The sequence below is a fragment of the Scyliorhinus torazame genome, chromosome 7 (genome assembly GCF_047496885.1).
Source record: "Scyliorhinus torazame isolate Kashiwa2021f chromosome 7, sScyTor2.1, whole genome shotgun sequence".
Taxonomy (NCBI): Eukaryota; Metazoa; Chordata; class Chondrichthyes; order Carcharhiniformes; family Scyliorhinidae; genus Scyliorhinus; species Scyliorhinus torazame.
Window position 1 is genome coordinate 96,041,487 of NC_092713.1, and position 26,192 is coordinate 96,067,678.

The 26,192-nt window shown below is 52.9% G+C and overlaps 1 protein-coding gene across 7 annotated transcripts in view; it reads right to left on the minus strand.

Moving 5' to 3' along the window:
• The window catches only part of sgip1a (SH3GL interacting endocytic adaptor 1a), a 396,400-nt gene extending 377,051 nt beyond the window's left edge, over window positions 1-19,349 (minus strand). For 3 of the 7 annotated variants that reach the window (XM_072511109.1, XM_072511103.1, XM_072511104.1), the window contains exon 1: window positions 19,225-19,348. In XM_072511109.1, coding sequence (XP_072367210.1) covers window positions 19,225-19,267 — 43 coding nt within the window. In that variant the 5' untranslated portion in view covers window positions 19,268-19,348. Of the gene's footprint in view, window positions 1-19,224 lie in introns of all 7 variants that reach the window. The other 4 variants (XM_072511108.1, XM_072511102.1, XM_072511110.1 and 1 more) reach the window with 3 other exon arrangements.
• Window positions 19,350-26,192: the final 6,843 nt, after the last annotated feature.

Sequence of the window (26,192 nt, forward strand, 5' to 3'; positions counted from 1 at the left end):
GCACCAGAGCAGGTTGTGGATAAAGCAGATGTTTTTAGTTCAAGCAAGTAGGTCGAATTACAACAGAAAAAGTCGGAGATAAAGCCGTCATACCAGAAAGCATATATGGAAATGGAATCTGAGTGCATATACCGGAATGTTGTTACATTAGAAATAATGTATTAATGAGAAAATGGAGACCTTTATATATTCAAACAGATGAGAAATAGGCCAAAGTTCATCAAGTGGTATTACCGGCGAGTTACAGAAAGGAGGTTTTGCCGGTAGCACATGAAGTTCCAGTAGGCAGTCTTTTAGGAATGAGGAAGACTGAAGCAAAAATACAAATAAATCTTTATTGGCTTGGACTGCATAAGGATGTAGTTGAATTTTGCCGTACATGTCACACATGTCAGGTAATATGGAAACCTCAGGCAGTAACCAAACCAACACCTTCAATAACCATTCCAGCATTTGAGGAAACATTGAAAGCAAAATTAAGTGGGCCTTATAGGATCAAAAGGAAACTGAGTGACGTGAATCATTTGATAAGAACCCCAGGCAGAAGGAAGACTCAAAGAGGGGCAGGTTAATATGCTAACAATTATTTTGATAGAGAAGGAAAGGAGGAAATGTTAGTCATTGCATCTCAGGGAGGAGAGATAAATCCAGACAATTCTGAATTTGACATTCCTCAAATTAAGTTGCACAATGAGGAAGCATTCAAAAAAAGGGATAGACTATTGAGTTACCAAAGATAAATTGCTGGAAAATCTCAGAAGGTCTGGCAGCATCTGTAGGGAGAGAAAAGAGCTAACGTTTCGAGTGCAGATGACCCTTTGTCAAAGCTATAAGACAGGCATGAAGGGTGCGGGAAAAGAACGCCACGGGTCTGCCTGCCTGATTGAGGGTGGCGGCAAGGTTAAGTTATCCAGATTATGGGGCGATTCTCCAATATTGAGCCCAAGTGTTCGCGCCGTCGTGAACGCTGTCGCGTTTCACGACGGTGCGAACCGGGCCCGGGTCCGACGGATTCTGGCCCCGACAGGGGGCCAGCACAGCGCTGGAGCGGTTCACGCCGTTTAATCGCCTGGAGCAGGCAACTAAATCCGCCCACAACGGGACTCTTTTTGAAAAAAATCCTACTCATTTTTGGAGTTCTGCTCTGGTTTCTGAAGACAGGATGTGTGTTTCTCAGACTGACTTCTGAAAGCTTCTCCCCCAAGGACTTTGTGAATAAATCTGTTAGCCGCTGAGTGCTAACTGTATTAATAAGTGCCATTTAACTGGTGTGTGAATTTTGCTGATGTGAAATTTTGAGAGTAGCTGGGAAAGTAAGCTCAAAGACCTTTCTCTATTTTGTTTAGAACTGCTTAACTGTGAATTGAAAAGCTGTTTGTTCCTTGGATGTTAATGGGGTTAATCCTGTGTTAATAATAAAGTTTGTTTTAATAATGAAAGATCCCTGGGTGTCAATGGAATCACTGCTGAAGCGCATTATCCTTTCCTCAGCTTACATATTGTTGGAGTCTCGTCCGGTTTATTAACACAAATTTTGGTCGTCACTTTGGTGACGAGAACCAATCACAGACAGAACAGAGGGAACCCAAATCAAGCAGTGCCAAGAAACGGCCTGGGCCTTCCAAAGAACCTGACATTAATCAAAGCAATTGGGGAAAGTAGTACCTCAGTTGAGAACCAGAAAACAAATCAACCTCAGAACATTACACCGACTCTGGTTAAGGAAACCACAAATGACACCCAAACCAAGCCAAATACACCACAGGTTGCAGCAAGCACTAAAAGGCAGATGCCCATGGTTCACCCACAGCCACACAGAACAATGGCCTCCAAAGTGTCTGTTAGAGTGGCTGCTGTTGGTGATTGATTGTTCATGTTGCTAATTTATTGTTAATGTTATACTGTTTATTGTGTCTGGGACCTTTGATTTAAAAAGGGAGGAAAATGTTGTGTATTTATGCTCTTTCTCGTATTTCCTCACCAACAGCCTTGCAATGAAACAGGGGCACTTTCAAAGACCGATCACGTGAAATCATCTCCGGCCGTTTGCAGGGGCAAATGGGCAGTGCAACATAGTAGTTTGTACTGTTGGCAGCTTCTAAAAAAAACTGTTTGAACCACTTGAGGACTGCAGATTTAAAGTTTAAAACCACCACAGACGGCAAAGGCCACCCCTGATTAAGGGTGGCACGACAGCACAGTGGTTAGCACAGTTGCTTCACTAGTCCAGGTTTGATTCCTGGCTTGGATCATTGTCTGCACATTCTCCCCGTGTCTGCGTGGGTTTCCTCCGGGTGCTCCGGTTTCCTCCCACAGTCCAAAGATGTGCCGGTTAGGTGGATTGGCCATGATAAATTGCCCTTAGTGTCCAAAAAAGGTTAGGTGGGGTTACTGAGTTATGGTGATAGGGTGGAGGTGTGGGCTTAATTCGGGTGCCCTTCCCAAAGCCAGTGCAGATTTGATGGGCCAAATGGCCTCCTTCTGCACTGTAAATTCTATGATTCTATGAACCCGAGCACAGGCATCTTCCACATATTAAAATGAAGCTCAGGACCCGGAACTTCAGAACCATAATAGACAACCCCAACAATGACTAACCTGAATAGCATCCTGCTATCGTGGCCCGGGAGCTCAGGTTTTAACATTGCCATCCCAAGTGAGATCCGGCGGGCAGGGGAAGGCCCAGCTCAAGGAACAAGGTGGCGGTTCATCTTCTGGAAAGGTAAACCAGAAGCAGGTTGGCACTTCCACGGGGTTGGCTTCACCATTTAAAACAAATGAGTTGGCCACCTCACCCCTTGGGGGACAAACGAGAGTCTCATAACCCTTCAGTTCTCCTTAGTTCAGAATCAGTGCACCACATTCCTCGACACGTACGCCTCAATACTGTAAGATACAAATGAGTCCAAAGAGAAATTTTACTCCAGCAGCAAACAATCCTTGGCCCAAATCTCAACAGGTGATAAGATGATCCTCCTTTGTGTCTTCTATGCCAGAACTGGAAAGGTCACAGACCTCTGGGGAGTTGGAACCGACAGAAAACGGGGAGGGAAATCCAACACCAACCACACCCTGCCCTTGACAGAATGCCAAGAACATGGCCTTGTCATAATCAACACCTTGTTCCGTTAGCAAGACAACCTCATGACAAAGTTCTCATTCCAAGCACCTGCTCAACTAATTCTGAACGAGGAAATGCAAGAACATGCGCATCATCAGCACTATGACAGGAGCCGATAACTACCTAATCTATTCTGTGATCAACATCAATGTAGCCCCAGCCCCGGGAAACACGTTCAAGTACATGCAAGTGAGGGCGTTTGTGAGGCGGCAGGTGAGGGAATTTCCGCTGCTCCCGGTACAAGGGATTCAAGACAGGGTGATTTTGGGCGTATGGGTCGGAGAGGGCAAGGTGTCGGCGATATACCAGGAGATGAAAGAAGAGGGGGAGGCTTTGGTAGAGGAGCTGAAGGGTAAATGGGAGGAGGAGTTGGGGGAGGAGATTGAGGAGGGGATATGGGCTGATGCCCTAAGTAGGGTTAATTCTTCTTGCTCGTGTGCCAGGCTTAGCCTGACACAGTTTAAGGTTATTCACAGAGCGCATATGACGGGAGCGAGGCTGAGTAGGTTTTTTGGGGTGGAGGACAGGTGTGGGAGGTGCTCAGGAAGCCCGGCGAACCATGCCCATATGTTCTGGTCGTGCCAGGCACTGGATGGGTTCTGGAGGGGTGTTACGAGAACTATATCTAAGGTGGTGAAAGTCCAGGTCAAGCCAAGTTGGGGGGGACATCTCTTTCCGGGGGGGTGAAGAAGCGTGGACGGGGAAGGGGGTTTTTCCTGGGGGTACTTGAGCAAGAAAATACATAAATGTTCAGGAAAGTTGATATGTGCGGGAGGAATCCAATGTACAAAGTTCTGTATTATGTTGATTTGATATGTTTATGTCTTGCTATGCGACTTTTCATTTCTTTTTGTTACGGGGGGGGGTTTGTATGGTTGAAAATTTTGTTGAAAAATTCTTAATAAACATTTTTTTTTTTAAAAACATCAATGTAGCCCCAAAGCAGCGGCGGCAGCACAATGCCACAGGAATAGTAACATTGAGGCATTCAAAGACCGTGATAAGTGAGCCCTATTTAACCAGCGCCCCACTGCCAACCTGACGACTCCTGGTGACCCAGAGGTGCAGAGTGTTCACATTGCCTGGTCTGTCCTCAAGCCCTCCATAATCAAGAGAAGAGAAGTCCTTCCACCAGGAAACACCAAGACTGGTTTGATGAGAACAACCAGAGGTTCCAGGAGCTGACAAGCCACAAGGCTTTTTTGAACCTGAAACAGCAAACCCATCCCGAGGGCAAGAAAACAACTCTACAGAGGGCTGAAAGCTAAGTTCCAGCAAAACACCCATGACCTAAGGAACAGATGGTTGTTGGAAAAAGATCAGGAGATCCATCAATTAGCCAACAGCCACGACAAGTGATGTTTCTTCATTGCTATGGCCCAAGCACCCAGGTCCCCACCCCATGGCAGGCCAAGAACGGAGAGGTGCTTATCAAGAACAGAGAGGCAGTCAGCGTCCGTCGGGAAGAGGACTTCAAAGACCTCCTTGACAGAGGCTCTGTCTTCAACGAGAGTGTCCTCGGCTCCAGCCCGCAGCATGCTACCTGCCATCATCTCAGCACAACCCTAGCCCGGCATTAGTAGGAGACGCCACCTGACAGCTAAAAAACAAGGCACCAGGAGCAGATCGAATCCCCACTGAAGCACTGAAACATGGCAGAGAGGCACTATTGGCGTGAATATATGACCTAATTTCCATTATGTGGAAGGAGAGGAAAATGCCTGGAGATTGACACAACCTTCAAGAAAAGGTGACAAGTCTGATTACAGTAACGACAGATCAATTTCCCTGCTGTCGGCCACAGGGAAGGTCATTGCAAGAATACTCCTTAATAGTGTTCTCCCTGTTGCTGAGGAGTTCTTCCCAGAGTCACAAAGAGGATTTTGTCCCCTAAGAGGCTCAATGGACATGATCTCCACAGCACGGCAAAGAGAAATCAGGGAACACCACCATCCCGCCTACATGACCTTGTACACAACAGCCTTGACACTGTCGACCATGAGGAATTATGGAACATCATCCTCCATTGTGGCTGCCCTCAAAATGTCATCGCCATCCTCTTTCTGCTCCACGATGACATGCAAGCCGTGATCCTGACCAATGGATCGAGTGCAGCCCCAATTCACATTCAGACTGGGATCAAGTAAAGCTTTCTCATCACACATTCCTCTCTATCCTCCTTGCTGCAATGCTTCATCTCACCCTCAACAACTCCCCGCTGCCTGCAGGCCAGATCCAAGATAACCCTATCCTCCATCATTGAACTGCAATATGCAGATGATGTTTGCGTCTGTGCACATTTAGAAGCTGTGCTCCAAGCCATCATCTTCACCAAGGCGTACAAGATTCTTTAGGTTGGGCCTTTAGGACAAAGGTCCTCTACCAACCTGCCCTGTCACGCAACACTGCCCCCGGTTATCAAAATCTACGATGAGGCCTTAGACAGCGCAGATCACTTTCCATACAGAGGAAGTCTACTGTTAGCAAGGGCAGATGTTGATGACGAGGTTCAACACCACCTTCAGTGTGGCAGTACAGCACTGTACAGGAAGACAGAACCTCAAACACGGCACCAAGCTCTTGGTCTACAGAACAGGAGTGATGTCTGCCCTCCAATATGGAGACATGGATTATGTGTAGCAGGTACCTCAAAACCCTGGAGAAGTACCACCAACAGTGCCTCTGCAAAATTCAGAAAATCCATTGGCAGGATCGGAGCATCAACATCAGTGTTCTCGCTCAGGCCAACATCCCCAACATCGAAGGATTGCCCATGTGCTATCAGCTCCTCTACCTGGGCCATGCCTGACACGAGACTCCTGAAACAAGCTCTGCTCAGAGCTTCAGCACAGCAAGTGAGCCCCAGGAGGGCATGGGAAATACTTCAAAGACACCGTCAAAGCCTTCTTGAAAAAGTACAACATCTCAACGATACCTGGGAATCCCTGGCCCCAGACTGCCCACAGTGGAGGAAAAGCATCCAGAAAGGAGCTGAACATCTCAAGGTTAATCACAGGGAGCAAGCAGAAACCACACATTGATGGTGAAAGGAGCCTGTGGCAACCTGGGCATCCCACCCACCTGCTCCTCCAACCGTCCCGCACGCCGTCGAGATTCTCCGTTTCGGCAGCTGGTCAATGGGGTTGTGGTAGTCGCTACTGTTGTATTATATTGTATATATGGATATTACGGTAAGGCTCCTGTTCCACAGGTACGGGGGTAGATCCCTGCCTGCTGGCTCCGCGCAGTAGGCGGAGTATAAATGTGTGTGCTCTCCGAACAGCAGCCATTTCGTAAGCTGCTGTAGGAGGCCACACATCTCTGTGTAATAAAGCCTCGATTACATTCTACTCTCGTCTCGTCGTAATTGATAGTGCAACAATTTATTACACAGAGATTTTTCAGAGATGGATCTCTACATCAAGCAGGATCGCCTGCAGCTGCATCCTCAAGCAGACAACACCAAAAAGGACTTCCAACATTGGCTAGCTTGCTTTGAAGCATACATCGGGTCTGCGCCAGACCCAATCCCAGAAGCACAGAAGCTCCAGATTCTGTTCACGCGGCTGAGCTCCAATGTTTTTCCCCTCGTCCAGGATGCGCCTACCTACACAGAGGCCATGGCGCTACTGAAGGAGAATTACGCTCAGCAGACAAACAAGATCTACGCCAGGCACCTCCTATCCACGCGGCACCAACTTCCCGGTGAGTCTGTAGAAGATTTCTGGCGTGCCCTGCTCGCACTGGTGAGAGACTGTGACTGCCAGGCCGTTTCGGCCACTGAACATTCGAACCTGCAAATGAGAGATGCGTTCGTTACGGGCATAGGGTCTGACTACATCCGCCAACGCCTCTTAGAAGGGGCCATGCTCGCGGCGACCAAGAAACTAGCGCTCTCGCTCACGGTCGCCTCACGCAACGTACAGGCTTATGCCCCCGACCGCACGGCCCACCCCCCCCCTGTGCATCATGGACCCTGCCAGCAGCCACCCCATCGTGGACCCCATCAGCGACCGCCCTCAGCCAACCCCACGCCTGCGCCGTGCAGAAGCCAACCAACCCCGAGGGACCCAAGTGCTACTTCTGCGGACAGACAAAACACCGCCGGCAGCGCTGCCCGGCGTGGAGCGCGCTCTGCAAGGCCTGTGGCAAGAAGGGACATTTTGCTGCAATGTGCCAGGCCCGCTCAATCGCCGCTATTGTCCCGGCATCCCCCACGTGCGGCCAGTGGGCGCCACCATCTTCCTCACCTCAGACCACGTGCGGCCCGTGGGCGCCGCCATCTTGCTTGCCTCAGAACCAATGGGCACCGCCATCTTGCCTGCCCCAGGACACGTGCGGCCCGAGGGCGCCGCCATCTTACCTGCCCCAGGACCCCTGCCCATCGGGCACCTCATTGGGCCGCTCATCGCCTGCAACCACCGATAACCAGCCGCGTCTCGCCTCGGTCACAATCGACCAGTCTCGACTGCACAACCTCGCGACCGCTTCGACAAAGGTGAAGGTTGACGGGTACGAGATATACTGCCTTCTGGACTCCGGGAGCACTGAGAGCTTCATCCACCCTGATGCGGTGAGGCGCTGCTCCCTCGCGGTACACCCCAGAACCAAAGAATCTCCTTGGCCTCTGGATCCCACTCCGTGGCGATACGGGGGGTACTGCAATGCCACCCTCACCGTCCAGGGCATAGAGTTCAGCAACATCCGGCTCTACGTCCTCCACAACCTCTGCGCTGCCTTGCTACTCGGCCTGGACTTCCAGTGCAACCTCCAGAGCCTAACCCTGAAATTTGGTGGGCCCCTACCACCCCTTACTGTTTGTGGCCTCGCGACCCTTATGGTCGACCCGCCTTCCCTGTTTGCAAACCTCACCCCGGATTGCAAACCCGTCGCCACCAGGAGCAGAGAGGACAGCGCCCAGGACAGGACCTTCATCAGGTCTGAGGTCCAGCGGCTGCTGCGGGAATGTATCATCGAGGCCAGCAACAGCCCCTGGAGAGCCCAAGTGGTAGTGGTGAAAACCGGGGAGAAAAACAGGATGGTCGTTGACTATAGTCAGACCATCAATCGGTACACGCAGCTCAACGCTTACCGCCTCCCACGCATATCTGATATGGTGAATTAGATTGCACAGTACCAGGTCTTCTCGACAGTGGACCTGAAATCTGCCTACCACCAGCTCCCCATCCGTAAAGCGGACCGCCCGTACACCACGTTTGAAGCAGACAACCGCCTTTACCATTTCCTTAGCGTTCCCTTCGGCGTCACCAACGGGGTCTCAGTCTTCCAACGGGACATGGACCGAATGGTTGATCGGTACGGGCTGCAGGCCACTTTCCCGTACCTGGACAGTGTCACCATCTGCGGCCACGACCAGCAGGACCACGACGCTAACCTTTCCAAATTTCTCCACACCTCCACACTCCTCAACCTAACTTACAACAAGGAGAAGTGTGTGTTCAGCACAAACCGATTAGCCATCCTCGGCGATGTGGTTCAGAACGGAGTTCTAGGGCCCGACCCCGATTGCATGCGCCCCCTCATGGAACTCCCCCTCCCTCACTGCCCCAAGACCCACAAACGATGCCTGGGGTTCTTTTCGTATTACGCCCAGTGGGTCCCAAACTATGCGGACAAGGCTCGCCCACTCATTCAATCCACCGCTTTCCCACTGACGGCCGAGGCTCACCAGGCCTTCATCCGTATCAAGGCCGACATCGCCAAGGCTGCGATGCACGCGGTCGACGAGACGCTCCCCTTCCAAGTCAAGAGCGATGCATCAGATGTCGCTCTGGCCGCCACCCTCAACCAGGCAGGCAGGCCCGTGGCATTCTTTTTCCACACCTTCCATGCCTCCGAAACTCAACACTCCTCCGTCGAAAAGGAGGCCCAAGCGATCGTTGAAGCTGTGCGACATTGGAGGCATTACCTGGCCGGCAGGAGATTCACTCTCCTCACCGACCAACGGTCGGTTGCTTTCATGTTTAACAACAAACAGCGGGATAAGATCAAAAATGATAAAATCTTGAGGTGGAGGATCGAGCTCTCCACCTACAGTTACGAGATTTTGTATCGCCCCGGTAAGCTCAACGAGCACCCCCGATGCTCTGTCCCGTGGTACATGTGCCAGCGCACAAGTGGACCGACTCCGGACCCTGCACGACAACCTCTGTCACCTGGGAGTCACCCGCTTTTATTACTTCATTAAGGCCCGCAATCTGCCCTACTCCATCTAGGAAGTCAGGGCTATCACCAGAGACTGCCAGGTCTACGCGGAGTGTAAACCGCACTTCTACCGGCCAGACCGTACGTGCCTGGTGAAGGCCTCCCGCCCCTTTGAACGCCTCAGCGTGGACGTCAAAGGGGCCCTCCCCTCCACCGACCGCAACACGTACTTTCTCAATGTGGTCGACGAGCATTCCCGATTCCCCTTCGCCGTCCCATGCCCCGATATGACGTCTGCCACCGTCATCAAAGCCCTCAACACCATCTTCGCTCTGTTTGCTTTCCCCGCCTACATCCACAGCGACCGGGGATCCTCCTTTATGAGCGAGGAGCTGCTCAACAGGGGCATTGCCTCGAGCAGGACGACCAGCTACAACCCCCGGGGAAACGGGCAGATGGAGCGGGAGAATGGGACAGTCTGGAGGGCCGTACAGCTGGCCTTACGGTCCAGAAATCTCCCGGCCTCCCGCTGGCAGGAGGTCCTCCCCGACGCACTTCACTCCATTCGGTCGCTCCTGTGCACCGCGACCAACGAAACCCCCCATGAACGTCTTTTTGCCTTCCCCAGGAAGTCCACCTCCTGGGTTTCGCTCCCAACGTGGCTGGCAGCTCCAGGACCCGTTCTCCTTCGCAAGCACGTGCGGCTCCACAAGGTGGACCCGTTAGTTGAGAGAGTACAGCTACTCCATGCGAACCCGCAGTACGCCTACGTAGCCTCCTACAGGAATCTGGCATCAGCTGGGTCCCCACACACACCCCCCCTGCCCCGGCGCCACCCTCCCCTCCCACGGCGCACCCCACCACAGCCCCCGCTCCAGGACAATCTGTCCTCCCCTTGCTCCCACCCGGGGATGAAGAGGATTTTGACAAACTCCCGGAGTCACCGAAGTCCAAGCCGATGCCTGAGTTGCCACCAGCACTGCAGTGCTCTCAACGACAGATCAAGGCGCCCGATCGTCTAAATTTGTAACCTTCTCTGTAATTTAAAAACCAATCAGTATGTATATAGTTTTCCACGCCCCCGCTGGACTCATTTTTAACAGGGGGTGAATGTGGTAGTCACCACTGTTGTATTATATTGTATATATTGGTATTACGGTAAGGCCCCTGTACCACAGGTACGGGGGTAGATCCCTGCGTGCTGGCCCCACCCAGTAGGCGGAGTATAAATGTGTGTGCTCTCCGAACAGCAGCCATTTCATAAGCTGCTGTAGGAGGCCACGAATCTCTGTGTAATAAAGCCTCGATTACATTCTACTCTCGTCTCGTCGTAATTGATAGTGCATCAGGGGTTTCCCATTGTGGGGCAGCTCCACGCTGTCGGGAAACCCCCGGGCTGCCGACAAAATTGAGAATCCTGACGGCGGAGAATTCAGCCCATCATCTATCTATCTTGTGACAGAAACTGAGGTCAGCCATTGGATTCCTCAGTCACCTCAGTGTGGAGGCAAGTCCTGAGGGAATGCTCAAGAAACTTTCAAAGTCAGCTCTATTGGCAACACCCAACTTCATGACCACAAAGTACCACCATCTAAACTCACAAACAAACCAAGGACAGGTTTATATATATGGGGCGTCATTCTCCGACCCCCCGCCGGGTGGGAGAATGGCCGTTGGCCGCCGTGAATCCCGCCCCCGCCCCCGCTGAAGTCTCCGCTCCCGGAGATTGGGCGGGGGCGGGAATCCGGCCGCGCCGGTTGGCGGGTCCCCCCGCTTGATTCTCCGGCCCGGATGGGCCGAAGTCCCGCCCAGGAATTGCCTGTCCCGCCGACGTAAATCAAACCTGGTATTTACCGGCGGGACCAGGCGGCGTGGGCGGGCTCCGGGGTCCTGGGGGGGGGCGCGGGGCAATCTGACCCCGGGGGTGCCCCCACGGTGGCCTGGCCCGCGATCGGGGCCCACCGATCCGCGGGCGGGCCTATGCCGTAGGGGCACTCTTTCCCTTCCGCCTCCGCCATGGCCTCCACCATGGCGGAGGCGGAAGAGACTCTCCCCACTGCGCATGCGCGGGAAACTGACAGCGGCCGCTGACGCCCCCGCGCATGCGCTGGGAAACTGACAGCGGCCGCTGACGCTCCCGCGCATGCGCCGCATTTCCGCACCAGCTGGCGGGGAAACAAACGCCATTTCCGCCAGCTGGCGGGGCGGAAATCCCTCCGGCTTCGGCCTAGCCCCTCAATGTTGGGGCTAGGCCGCCAAAGATGCGGAGCCTTCCGCACCTTTGGGCCGGCACGATGCCCATCTGATTGGCGCTGGCTTTGGCGCCAGTCGGAGGACATCCCGCCGTTGGGGGAGAATTTCGCCCATTTTCTTTTATCTGGATTCAACCTTTCACTCCTGGGGCTTCATTCTCCGACCCCCCAGAGGGTCGGAGAATGGCCGTTGGCCGCCGTGAATCCCGCCCCCGCCGGTTGCCGAAGTCTCCGAAGGGAGAAAAGTCGGCGGGGCGTTAATAGCGCCGCTGCCGCGGAGAATGGCACGGGTCTGCGCAAGGCAGCCGATTTTGGGCCTGCCGATATTCTCCCTTCCGGATGGGCCGAAGTCCCGTCGACGTGATGACCGTTCAAGTCGACGTAAATCAAACCTCCTTTTCATCGGCGTGAACCTGTGCTCCAGGTTCACGCCGACCAGCGTGGAGGTGACTGACGGCCTGGGGGGTTGGCTCTGGGCAGGCGATGGTGTGGCCGCAGTCTGAATGTGTGGGGAGAGGTGTGTCTCGGGTTGTGCGTGTGTGTGTGCGGCGGGGGGGGTGGTTAGAGTTGGCTGGGCTCCGGGGGAGTGCCGGGAGGGGGGTCCGTGCCGGGGAGGGGGATGGGGGGGTCCGTGCTGGGGAGGAGGTTGGGGGGGTCCGTGCCGTGGAGGGGGATGGGGGGTCCGTGTCGGGGAGGAGGTTGGGGACCGTGCCGGGGAGGGGGATGGGGGGGGGGTCCGTGCCGGGGAGGGGGATGGGGGGTCCGGGCCGGGGAGGGGGATGGGGGGTCCGTGCCGGGGAGGGGGATGGGGGTTCTGTGCCAGGGAGGAGGTTGGGGTTCGTGCCGGGGAGGGGGATGGGGGGTCCGTGCCGGGGAGGAGGTTGGGGGGGGGTCCGTGCCGGGGAGGAGGTTGGGGTCCGTGACGGGGAGGGGGATGGGGGGTCCGTGACGGGGAGGAGGATGGGGGGGTCCGTGCCGGGGAGGAGGATGGAGGGGTCCGTGCCGGGGAGGAGGATGAGGGGGTCCGTGCCGGGGAGGAGGTTGGGGTCCGTGCCGGGGAGCGGGATGGGAGGTCCGTGCCGGGGAGGGGGATGGGGGGGTCCGTGCCGGGGTGGAGGTTGGGGGAGTCCGTGCCGGGGAGGGGGATGGGGGGTCCGTGCCGGGGAGGAGGCTGGGGTCCGTGCCGGGGAGGAGGTGGGGGGGTCCGTGCCGGGGAGGGGGATGGGGGGGGTCCGTGCCGGGGAGGGAGATGGCGGGTCCGTGCCGGGGAGGGGGATGGGGGGGGGTCCGTGCCGGGGAGGGGGAGTGCGAGGGCAAGTGAGTTGGTCCACCTGGCCAGGTGCCAGCCTCCAACAGTTGGACCCATGCTGTCCATGCCACCTGGCTGGGGGGAAGGAGGGGAATGGGCAAGGATGATATGTCGTCGTTTCCACCCCCCCCCCCCAACCAGGCCGTCATGTTTTCCGATCATCCAGCGATGTTGGCCGCCGTGGCGGCAGCCGCTATTGTCCATGTTGCCCTTGATGAAGAGGAGGAGGAGCAGCGTGCCAGAGGGGCGGCGCAGGCTGCCGCAGAGGGGCAGGCGGCAGCCGCCCAGGCTGGAGGGACACCTGACCGACAGGACGAGGAGGGGGAGGAGGACGTCGCGGCCCCACGGCAAAGGAGGCACCCGAGGGCACCGCGTGTGTACCGGCCCCGGCAGTCATACCAGGACCTCATGGACCGGGAATGCAGGAGGAGACTCCGGATGAGGCGGGAAACTGTGGTACACATCTGCCACCTGCTGGCACACCTGTCACCGCATGGCACTGGCGGGGGACACCCTCTCCCCGTGTCCGTCAATGTTACGGTGGCCCTGAACCTTTATGCAACGGGGTCATTCCAGGCACCGAGTGGGGACCTGTCCGGCATATCGCAGACATCGGCGCATCGGTGCATCCGGGCAGTGACAGATGCCCTATATGCCATGGCGCACCGCTACATCCACTTCCCTGTGGACCGGGCCAGCCAAGATGCCCGGGCCGTGGGCTTCTGTGCCGTGGCCGGGTTCCCCATGGTCCAGGGCGCGATTGATGGGATGCACGTCGCCGTGCGGCCACCTGCAGATAACAGGGCCGTGTTCACTAATAGGAAGGGGACCTATTCGATGAACATACAGGTGGTCTGCGACCACCGCATGATGATCCTGCAAGTCTACGCCCGTTACCCAGGCAGTGTACACGACTCATACGTGTTGTCGCGGTCATCCATCCCCAGCATGTGCGAGGGACGCCATCCCCGGCTGAGGGGCTGGTTGCTGGGCGACAGGGGCCACCCATTGCGATCGTGGCTGATGACGCCTATACGGAGGCCACGCAATGAGGCGGAGAACCGCTACAATGATGCCCATGTAGCGACAAGGGGAGTGATAGAGAGGTGCTTTGGCGTGCTGAAGATGCGTTTCAGGTGCCTGGACCTCTCTGGGGGCGCCCTCCAGTATCGGTCAGATAGGGTCGGCCGCATCATTGTGGTGTGCTGCGTCCTGCACAACATAGCCCAGCAGAGGGGCGATGTGCCGCAGGCAGAGGAGGGTGGAGTGGAGGAGCAGCAGGAAGAGGCGCAGTCCTCCCCAGATGAGGGGGATGGGGGTAATGGTCAGGGCAGACGGGGTAGACACAGGCGGGTGGCTGTTCACCGTTACCGGCTGGCCCAGCGGGCACGGGACAGACTGATAGCCGCCCGCTTCACTGACTAGATGGGCGTGGGAATCGGGTAGTATGGCCACAGACCGCACACCATGGCAACAGCCGACCACCCACACCCCCCACCCATCCACCCACCCAGCACCCTCACCCCCCTCCCCAACCCCACTCACCCCACCCGCATGCACACCACCCCCCCCCATTGCCGATCCACCTGCGGCACAACGGGCCGGGCTCACACAGTTGCGGGTGGACGCGTGTCTATTGCAGGCCATGGAGGATGATGACAACCCGCCCTGCGGTGAGCTCCTGGCTCCACATCGTTGGACTATGTCTGACCCATGGCCACAGTACCACCATCCACCCGGACCATCCCTGCATGCGGCTGTGAGACTGCAGCGCACGGTCCCGTCCTCTGCCCGGGGGGATGTTGATGGCGGCCCAGGGGGAACGGGGCAGACTCACCTGGGGCTGAGGTAAGACCACCCCTCACACACACACTTGCGCTCAACGTACATGACACCCCCGCACGCTTTGGACAGAGCACAAAGGCAGCTTCGGTAGGTGTAACATTGACTTTAATAACCAAACGAGTTAATGCACGTGCCCTAGCCCCTAAAACTCATCTGTGCCCTGCACCCATGCCAACTTACTCAGCGTCTAATTGTTTGGCCTTACGGGCCCTTTGACTACGTCTACGTGGTTCCCCAGACGGTACAGCAGAACTGGAGGTGGACTCCTGTGATTCCTGCCCTCTGACACTGGATCCCTTTGGCGGCCGTTTTCTGGGGCGTCCTGGCCTAGATGGGCCAGGCTGCGGCCCGGGCGACTGGGATGGCGAGCTGCCAGCCTGTCCTGCCCGTTGCCCACCCGATGCACCTGGGACGGAAGGGGGGGAGTCCGAGGTGCCGCGGTGTTCCGGGACCTCCCCTACAGGGGGAGCCAGGACGGACCACACCACCTCCTCCTCCCTCGGGGTGCCCGATGGCCCCAGGCCTCTACATGGGTGGGGGATGCGAATGGACTGGCCATCCGACGCTCCCCCGACATCTGGCGCTGCCAGTCCTGGAGGCCCGTGCTGGTATCGACAGGGGTCTGCAGGTTTGCAGCCATGGAGCCCAGGGGGTTGGCAAACCCTGTCTGTGACAGTGCGACGCCGGCTCGCACATGGCCACTGGCGCCGATGCCCTCAGCGATGGCCTGCAGAGACTGGGCCATGGCCTGCTGAGACTGGGCTATGGTGTTGAGCGCCTCTGCCATCTGGCGCTGGCACTGGCTCATGGCCTCCTGTGAGAGGGCAGCCATGTCCTGGGCCACAGACGCCGCCTGCACGGAAAGCCCCAGGCCTCGCAAACCGTTCCCCATGTCTGACACCGTCGCACTCATTGCCTCCACCGCGGACGCCACCTGTGCGGTGTCGGCCTGGGTGGCACGCATGACCGGCACCACTTCCAGCTCCTGGACGCGGGTGGACTCCTCCACCTGCGACTGCAGCCGCCGCAAGTCGGCCGTCACTCTCTTCGCTCGCCTCCGGGTCGGTGGTTGCATCGGATCTATGTGTGGGTGTGGAAACTCCAGGAACCCGGGATCCATCTGGGCGGCAGATGTTCGCTTGGGCTGGGCTGCCCTCCGACCGCCCGGCCCCTCTGCTGCTCCTACCACCATCTGCTGTACCGGGACATCTGTGTTGTGCGCACCAGTGAGTGTACCAGACGCCTCATCACTAAAGTGCCCAACCGAGGTGAGTGTTTCTGCGATGGTGGAGGGCGTTGGTGACAGCAGTGGCGTTGTGTCGTGCTCTTCGTCCCACTCTGAGTCCATGGCACTTTGGGGTGGGGGTTCGTCTCCACCCATCCACTCTGAGTCACTGTCCGGTATTTTGTCTTCCTGGGTAGTGCTGTCCCGGGTAGGGGTGTCCTGGGCAGTGCTGTCCCGGGTAGTGGTGTCCTGGGTAGTGGTGTCCTGGGTAGTGGTGTCCTGGGTAGTGGTGTCCTGGCTCGGATGTGACAGGGGCCTGTGGCTGCCCCCCCTCGTCGCTGGGTGGTCGCTCCCGCACGTGACGGGGGTGTCGTCTCCCTGTTGCTCCAGGTCTCTCCATCTCCCGTGGTGTGCGAGGGGCATCCTGCGGGCGTCGCATGCTGGAGGGTCCGGGTCTCTCTGTCTCCCGTGGCCTCCGAGGGGCATCCTGCGGGTGTCGCATGCTGGAGGGTCCGGGTCTCTCTGTCTCCCGTGGCCTCCGAGGGGCATCCTGCGGGCGTCGCATGCTGGAGGGTCCGGGTCTCTCTGTCACCCGTGGTCTCCGAGGGGCATCCTGCGGGCGGTCTGCATCTGCGGGGATGGGTGCCTGGACGTTTGGTCCTGCGATACACAATGAAGCATGCATGGTTAGACACGCAGGCAGTGATCAGGTGATATGGGGGAGGGGGATATAGGGGAGGGGGGATATGGGGACGGGCTGTCGGTGGCTCACTTGCTAGTACACCCCCGACCTCTGCATCAGCAACCTCCCGGTCCTCAGGTCCGCCAGCCAGTTCCAGGGCCCTTTTCTCGTGTTCGGTCAGTGGCCTCTCATCAGCGGGGCCTCACATGCTCCCTATTGTTGTGAGCGCGCTTCTCCTGTGGGGGGGGGGGGGGGGGGGGTGGGTGGGGGTGGTGGCAGGGGTAAAAGGCAACACTGTTAGGCAGGTATATGAATGCACGCCATCGGTTGCGCGTGCATTGCAGAGGTTAAGGTTAGGGCTGGATTCACTTGGGGATATGGGGGAGGGGGGATTGCGGGAAGGGGGGATATGGGGGAGGGGGGATATGGGGAGGGGGGATATGGGGGAGGGGGGATATGGGGGAGGGGGGATATGGGGAGGGGGGATATGGGGGAAGGGGGGATATGGGGGAGGGGGGATATGGGGGAGGGGGGATATGGGGGATATGGGGGAGGGGATATGGGGAGGGGGATATGGGGGAGGGGGGATATGGGGGATATGGGGGAGGGGGATATGGGGAGGGGGGATATGGGGGAGGGGGGATATGGGGAGGGGGGATATGGGGAGGGGGGATATGCGGGATATGGGGGAGGGGGGATATGGGGAGGGGGGTATGGGGGATATGGGGGAGGGGGATATGGGGGAGGGGGGAATATGGGGAGGGGGGATATGGGGAGGGGGATATGGGGGAGGGGGATATGGGGGAGGGGGATATGGGGGAGGGGGGTATGGGGGAGGGGGGGATATGGGGGAGGGGGATATGGGAGAGGGGGGATATGGGGGATATGGGGAGGGGGGATATGGGGGAGGGGGGATATGGGGGAGGGGGGATATGGGGAGGCTCACCCTGCCTGCTCTGACGATGTCGTTCACCTTCTTGTGGCACTGGGTGCCTGTCCGTGGTGTCAGGGCCACAGCGGTGACGGCCTCTGCCACTTCCCTCCACAGACGCCGGCTGTGGCGTGGGGCAACTCTGTGGCCGTGCCCGGGATACAGGGCGTCCCTCCTCTGCTCCACTGCGTCCAGGAGCGCCTCCACATCGCGTGACTCGAACCTCGGGGCTGAGCGGCGGCCAGCCATCCAGTCGGGTGTTCCGGTCGGGTGTTCCGGTCGGGTGGGGGGGAGCAGCGCGGCCTTATGAGCCGTCACGCCGTGCGGCGCGTATGACGCTGCACGGCGTGAACCACTGCGCAAGCGTGGATCCTGTTACGTCGCTGCTAGCCCATTTCGGGCCGGAGACTTTCGACCCATTTTTCCGACGTGACGCAAGTCGGATTCGCGCTGTTTTTTGCACCGATCCGGACTTTGTGCCGATAACGGAGAATTTCGCCCCTGATCTGTGTGTGTTTTATCTTATTTACCTCAGGTTTATGGTAACCAATAAACATCCACTTTCTTGGACTTAAAAAAGCCTGGTTAAATTGGTTCCTTGTGAAAAGTAAATACATTTAAACTGGGAAAAGAGATCCATGGGGGGGGGAATTCCTTTCAAATTAATGTTGTTGCGACCGACTGAGGGACGATTGAATAAAGAAGGGGAGCCAGCTGATTCCTCCTCACCTGGGAGCATAACAAAATTAGGGTCCCATCAGCAAATTAAAAGATGAGGGGACTTCATCTGGGAACCGGTCATAACAAATGTCATTTTAAATTTAAGCCAGACTAGTAGAAAGCAGCATCCACTCCTTTCACAAAAGTTTATTTATGTTTACATATGAGAGCTAACTGTTTCACAGCTGCAGCACAGGGGCTGTTTAGCACAGGGCTAAATTGCTGGCTTTGAAAGCAGACCCAGGCAGGCCAGCAGCACTGTTCAATTCCTGTAACAGCCTCCCCGAACAGGCGCCGGAATGTGGCGACTAGGGGCTTTTCACAGTAACTTCATTTGAAGCCTACTTGTGACAATAAGCGATTTTCATTTCATTTCATTTCACATTTTTAATCCCGAACCCCAGATTGTGAACTGGCTTGGCACCGCCTGGCCAGTTTAAACAAAGATATAAATCTGCATTTTAAGTGAACTAAAAGATTAAGATTTATTTTGTTTAAATTAACTGATAACTGAATTAAGCTACTGTACAGTATTTCAAATCCAACCATCTTGCCTCTCTGCCCATGCACCGAATTGACCTTGACACTGCCCAACCCGACTTGATCTGAACTGACCAGAGCCCTAACTGTCTGACCAGAAATCCAGGCCTCAGTCCCACAGCTGGCATTTGAGTGACACTGTCCCTTTAAGTACAGTAACCCATGATACAAAATCCATATAAAAGTCAACTGTGAACACTGCAATGAACATGTGGATTGTTTGAGGTTTGCGATGAAGAAGGAAAAAAATAAATCAGTCAGGAAAGAGGGAGAGAGAGACAAAGATAGAGACAGAGAGCAAGTTGAGCCTAAACTGCACAGCAAATAGCTGAGAAACAACTTCATGTAAGAAGCTGGACAATTAATTTAAGATGCAACATTTGATCATGTTCTTCCAAGGTGACCTCCAGGGATACAAAAAATGTTAATCTCACCTGCTATTATTTGTAACCAACCGGAGCAGAGCTGTTCCGCCATTTATTTTAGTAGATTCACCATTTAGATCCCAGGGTATCATTAAATACGCTCACAAACCAGAGAATCCACCATTCTGTAGACGTACAGTCACCGCAAATAAACAGCACCGGTAAAGAATATAAAATTACAGTGAAGGGTTCCTGATGATAATACAGCTATAATGTAGCAACACAAAGCTGCAGTCAGCTGAACGACTGAATATTTGCAGTCAGAGCCTCTTAGAAGGTGACTTCTTTTTGTCCCCTCTTGAAAATGAGGGAAATAAAAGGTTTGCAGTCTCCTGGGATAAGATGAAAATAAAACAGGAATTCTGAGATAGGTGACACCCCCTCCCCCTTTGATTTATGCAATTTTAAATGTAATTCTGCTTTCCTTGGTCAGAAGGCTTCAGGTTACATCCCATTTAAGAAGGTAATCAAAATCAGAAACAGTGATATCTCAAACGTGAAGTCATTTTGTTTAGTTAATTTACATTTAATAGCATTATTCTGATTCTAATGAGCAGCTACAGTACTGGAGTCTTTTTCAGACCTGTCTGCCGAACTGAACATATCATTTAATTAAAGTTAATTAGCAGGTATTACAAGAACCACAAAGGAGCGACTGAAAGCTGAAGGCTAATGGGTTCATATTGTTACCACGGTCCCCAGAAGAGGTTTCCCAAATTTATAAATTTGTTAACTCGGACGGGATCCCTCAGTTTGTTACAGTCCAGCTGGGCTATCCCCAAATTGTTATGCTCCGTAAGGTGGAGAAGGATGAACTGGCTACTTTCTTTATTCACCCCCTCTGCTGGTCGCAATAAGATACCTTTTTGGATACCTTTTCCCAGTCCCAATATTTAGGGCGCGATTCTCCCAAAAGGGAACAAAGTCCCCTAGTGAGTGCATTTAGCCGCATGTTTCCCAGCACTCGCAGTCCTGCGAAACACATGGCTATTCAACGTGACTCGTAATGAATAAAGGGCCTCAACAGAGAACGTGCAGCCTCGGCCGCACATAGCCCCATTTTCTTTTTTTACAGTGGAGAGCTCCGTTCGCTGGAACTCCCCAGTGTAGCAACAGATTGGGACGCAATTTTTAAATGGTGTCCCCGATCTCCCAGTCCCCCAAAAGGATCTCCGACCATCCCCCCAGAGCAAAGGGTCCCCGCCGCCCCCCCCCCCCCCCCCCCCCCCCCCCCACCCCTGCTCACATTAGAGTGATGCTAGCTGCCTCGCTTTAATATGCAGATTTGTCAAAATGTGATCCCGCCCACAATCGTAACATCTCATAAGATTGCATTGAATATCGAAATGCATTGCAAGCTGGGCAGATCCTGGGAGCGAGGTCTCCCAGCTTTCTACGGTCAAGCCGTGGAGAGCTGCGTTTCAGGCGCAGCGTAGCCATAGGATCACGCCCAATATGTTTTAAGAGGAGCCAATTTAACCAGGCTTATGTAGCCAGTTAAAATGGCTAACTCCCGATTTAGAATGGCTAACTCCTGATTTAAAATGGCGAACGGCAAAGGCTGATGGGAAAGTCAACCAGCAGGACACAAAAGAGCAGCTGCAGGTTGAGTGTGTATTTACCTCTGGAAAGGCCAGACAAGATCGATACCGGCAACCATCAGCATAACAAAACACCAGCCATCTGCATATTAATGAGCAATCCCCGGGAACAATGAGAACCATTTAGAAACATAAAGCCAAACCAGACTCTTTGGCGCCAGCAGAAGCCTACACAATGGGAGGTGAACGACCACCTCAGGACCGCACATCGATCAGGGAACCGCTCCAGCATTGGAGAAAATCGAACCAAGTGATTGGGACAAAGTCCAATCACTTGGAACCAGGTACAGGTTCCCGAAAGGCGGGAAGCCCCTGGGAACTATAAGAATCAAGCCCAAGTTCAAATCGCCCCTCTGCTTCTCTGCTTGACCGGGTCACTCAGCAACGCGAACCAACCCTTGACAGTGACCGGTCCAGCCATCGCTGATATCTAGTAAGTCTTACTTCAATGCTCGCTACGAGATAGGTGCTCCTAGCTACCAATCCGTACCAACTTCGAATCCCGCAGGCTCAGAACCCGAACGAAAGGCCATTTGTTTCCCTGACCTAGTGGGCCAGTTCCAAGTTAAGTATTGGCCTGTTAGTCGTAGAAGTAGCTTAGACGTCGAATTTATACATGAGTAGTGATTGCTGTGTATAGTAAATGTGCTTTGATTTAAATCTTACTAAGCGGTGTATTGGATTATTGATCATTACTCGGACTTGAACCACGTGGCGGTATCAGAAAGATACCTGGCGACTCAAGAGCAAAGGTGATAAAACAGAGCAATTAAACTAAGGCAAAAGTTAGCAACACTTTCCTGAGTTAAAGGTAGAGTGAGTTTATTAATAGTAAAGGCAAGAAAATGGTAAAACACATGCACGACATTCACACAGATTAGACGTGAGAATGGAGTCCAAAGGTATATTAAACAGTCCCTGACTCGCAAGGAGTAGATGACTGAGCGTTGCAGCCATTGCAATTTGAGAACAGTGGCGCTGACTTCAGCAGGCGAATGGTTGGTTTCAAAATTTTGGTGTTCTGCAGTTTGGCAGAGGAGCTTACAGAATCGTGGAATTTACAGTTCCAGAAGGAGGCCATTCGGCCCATCGTGTCTGCGCCGGCCCTTGGGAAGAGCCCCCCACTTAAGCCCACACTTCCACCTTATCCCTGTAACCCAATAACCCCACCTAACCATTTTTTATGGACACTAAGGACAATTTAGCATGTCACAGTACATCAGTCGCGGAGGGAGTGAATTTTTAAGGTGGTGGATGGGGTGTGAGTTAACAGGTTGCTTTATCCTGGAATGTGTCATTCCTCTTGAGTGCTGTTGGAGCTGCACTCATGCTGGCAAGTGGGGAGTATTCCATAACACTCCTGACTTGTGCCTTGTAGATGATGGAAAGGCTTTGGGGAGTCAGGAGGTGAGAATTAAAGGTGGATTTCTTCCCTTTGCTTCAAGCTAAGCAAATCTTACAACTGCTTTTCCTTCTGAAAATTCCATTCACAAACTTAGCACAAGCTTCTCCCTGCGTTCCACCCGATGAATGATGTGCAGACCTGGCTAACATTTAACTCTTTTTCCCCTGCCTCAATTCAAGTAAGTTGCCATTGTTTCCGCCTGTTCCTAAACTGAACTGCTAACTGTTCACTTCTGTGAGTAAATGCATACAAAATGAAACCAAAGGATCCTCCCTAACCCCCACAACCCATGTGCACAGTGACCCGATATGCTTTGGGATGCTCCAAACAGAAATGCAAACTAAACACCTTTCAAAAAAAATCCTCTGATTCTGTGACCCATGTGAATCATTTATATCTCCAATGAAGTTTACAATCCTCTTCCCAAAATTGCTTGTCCCACCAAAGAACCTACCAACTGCTTTTCGCTTCTTCTGCCTGGAAACTACATAAATAATTTAAATATTTTCTTGAGATAACAATAGACACCCTGGTTCTACCAAGAGGTCCAGAAATGGTCACTAACTTTTCTCACTTCCAACTGTGCCCTTTTCAGATTAAAAATGGGTTACCATTAACCCAGCCTTGCTTGATTTGCATTCATTTTAAGGTTCATTAGGTTCTTAATCAGGTCGTTCCATTTATCTTACATTTGACACTTCCATCTCCAACAACTTAAAAGTTATGTTCCTACAAGTAAAAGTTATGGCCGGGATTCTCCGAGCCCGCGCTGGCTCGGAGAATCGGAGTTGACAGTGAGACGGGCCGCGACGCCGGTCCGACGCGATTCTCCGTCGACCGGAGAATCGCCGCAGTCACGTGCGGTCGATGCGCCGACGGTCGGGGGCCGTTGAAAGCGGCCCCTGCGGCGATTCTCCGCAGTCGACCGGCTGAATTCCCGCCGGCGTGGTTCTAACATGGTTTCACCTGGCGGGAGCTCAGATCCGCGGATGCCGTCCTGGTGGGGGGGGGGGGGGGGGGGAGGGGGGGGATCAGTCTCCGGGAGGGGGAGGGGCCTCCATTATGTCTAATGAAGATGAGCAGATGGTGGAAAGAATAGCCAGGTGAGAGGCTTTCACAGTCACCACTAGCACATGCAGTTTCCTGTCAATATGGTCATAGAAAACAAAGGTTTGTTTGCTGTGAAAACAGACATTCTGGCGGGAAATGCAGTGATTGTAGGATACAGAATAAATTTAGATTACACTGCAGTTATAGGGAATAGTTTAAGAGTATGGAAGATCTGTCCTGCTCATGATCAGAGACCAGGGAGGAAAGATCTGAAATAGTTTCTTTTTCAGCTGATTTAGGATGAATTTGTTGCAAAATCAGTTTCATTTCAGTTGTGAAAACAGCTGCACTTCACATATTTTTTTAAAAATGGAAATTAAGCGAATCAGACGTTGTCGTTTGAGGGCACCATAATATCAAGATTTGGCGATATCAATGTACAACTAATTTGTTTCTGATTGGAGGATTCAAACAGAGAGTTTCAGGTGCATGGATCTGGAAAGTCACAACATGTTCAAAGAGGATGAAGAAAAAAAAAGATTGGGAGTGTTTGTGGAGTAAGACAGATTCTGTACCCACAATGAAGATTCCATCCCTCTACCCCTTCTCCCAACCCAGTCTCAAATCAGACTTCCAGTTTTCAACTTTGGATGGTGAATAGAATTCTATTCAAGTTGTAGATTCCAAATTCCAATAAAGATACAACATCAAAGCTAATCCTTTGCTAATAAAACAGGTCCAATGGATTTCTCCTTTCTTAATGAAATATCAAACTGATGGATGATGTTTGATAATCACGTGGTTTTGCAGGGAAATGCTCCATTACAACAGATACGTTCATAAGGTATAGAAGCAGAATTAGGCCATTTGGCCCATCGAGTCTGCTCTGCCATTCGATCTTCGCTGATCTCATCCTGGCCTTAATTCCATCGTCCTGCCCGTTCTCCATAAGCCTGCAACCCATTACCAATTAAAAATCTGTATAACTCCTCCTTAAATTTACTCACTGTCCCAACATCCACTGCACCCGGGGGTAGCAAATTCCACAGATTCACAACCCTTTGGGAGAAGTAGTTTCTCCTAAGACTATGACTATCAGCTCTAATACAAAGGCAATGTAGCAGTTATTCTATATGAGTACGTAAATGCAGTTCCATTTAAAAGTTTCAGAAGTGCCTGAACAGTGGAACATGATGTTAATATGACCTTCTGTGCAAAATTATAACTATTGTATTTTAAATGTTTTAATTACCTGTAACCTATCCACAATAAAATAATTTGGCTTCTAAAGCTGAATTACCGTACACTCCAAAATGTAAAGAAAAGTCTTGTGGGCTGTGAAGAAAATACTGTGATGTAATTACCTCTGTTCAGTTCAAAAATTGGCAACTTTTCCCTGTGGCATAAATGCCAGAATTTTGCAGGTAAAAGTTATGACAAGCTCTTATCTGACTACACATCATATATACTAATTATTCGCTTTCACAGGTTAGGGGCAAAGCATTTTAATTTCAGCTTTCATTGATAAGAATGGATGAGGTTGTGGACTATGGTCACCAGGACACTTGTCACAAATAAGGAGCAATGGCGATAAGCTCAGTGTGCACATTTTTCTCAGTGAAATTCCCAGCCTCCTGATTGACATTTTTTTTCTTACAAGTCAAGTTTGGACCCTTTGATTGTGGAAGGTGACAAAGGTAAAAATCACAGCTTAGACAGAACATTGGTCAGGTGTCAGGGAATGACCTGAGCAGTCAAAAATGCTGCACATCTTAAATTAGTGTCTCCCTTCATCTCCTCCACCATCTTTTGACAGTCATTTTTTAAGTGAGAGGTCACAGCGAAATCAGCTGTTGACTATTTTATGTCACAACCTAAACATAATAAAGGATTTGGTCACAAGGGGGCACTGCAGAACAGTATTCTGATACCACAATTACAATTGTTTATACACTGGGTCACAGTTCTGCAAGGACATTAAATTAGAGAAAAAACATTTAATGGCAATTTCCTACAATAGAAGTACACACGGGAATCAATTAGCTTTTGGCACATTTACTTTAAGAACTGAGAAATTGTCATTCAATTTTATATTCAAGTCCTATCATAGAATCCCCACAGTGCAGAAGCAAGCCATTCAGCCATTTAGTCTGCCCCGATCCCTACCTAGGCCCAATCTCCCATCACATACCTGTAAACCCGCACATTGATCATAGTCAATCCATCTAACTTGCATACCTTTGGACTGTGGGAGGAAACCGGAACACCCAGAGGAAACCCACACAGACACTGGGAGAACGTGCAAACTCCACACAGACAGTCACCCAAGACCGGAAATGAATCTGGGACCCTGTGCCACCATGCCATCGTAGGTCGACAAGGGGACTAGTGTCTATAAAACAGATAGAAGGTTGGAAACAGGAAGAAAGGGTCATTTGACATTTGCCTCTGTCACTGATTTATTATTGCTGGTGCCTACTGCCAGACCCTCTCCTGACAATATGTTCAGTTATCACAGCAGCATATGCTCCACATCCTGATCAGAGTTTTTTCCCCATAGTTCATATATTCCCTTGCAATAATTTTTTTGTTCTCCTCCTCATTATCAAGGGTACTGTTTGCAGTTCTGGTTATAAGAAGGATATTATTGCGCCCAAGGGTACATGAGGAGTCGTGACTTCAGAAAACAAGTGGAGTTTGAAAAAGGATTATGAAGTTGGGCTCATTTTTGAGGAGGGGGAAGAGGGGACTTTGAGATTTTGGATCTGATTTAAAGCGTTTATTTAGCCAAATTTTCAATATGAAAGGGATTCAAGTTAGAGGGGAGCCATAGAAAACGTTTGCCAGAAACAAACATGCTGACCCACATCAAAAAACAAAATAACAAATAACTTCCAAATTATGACAGCGGCCCCCATAAA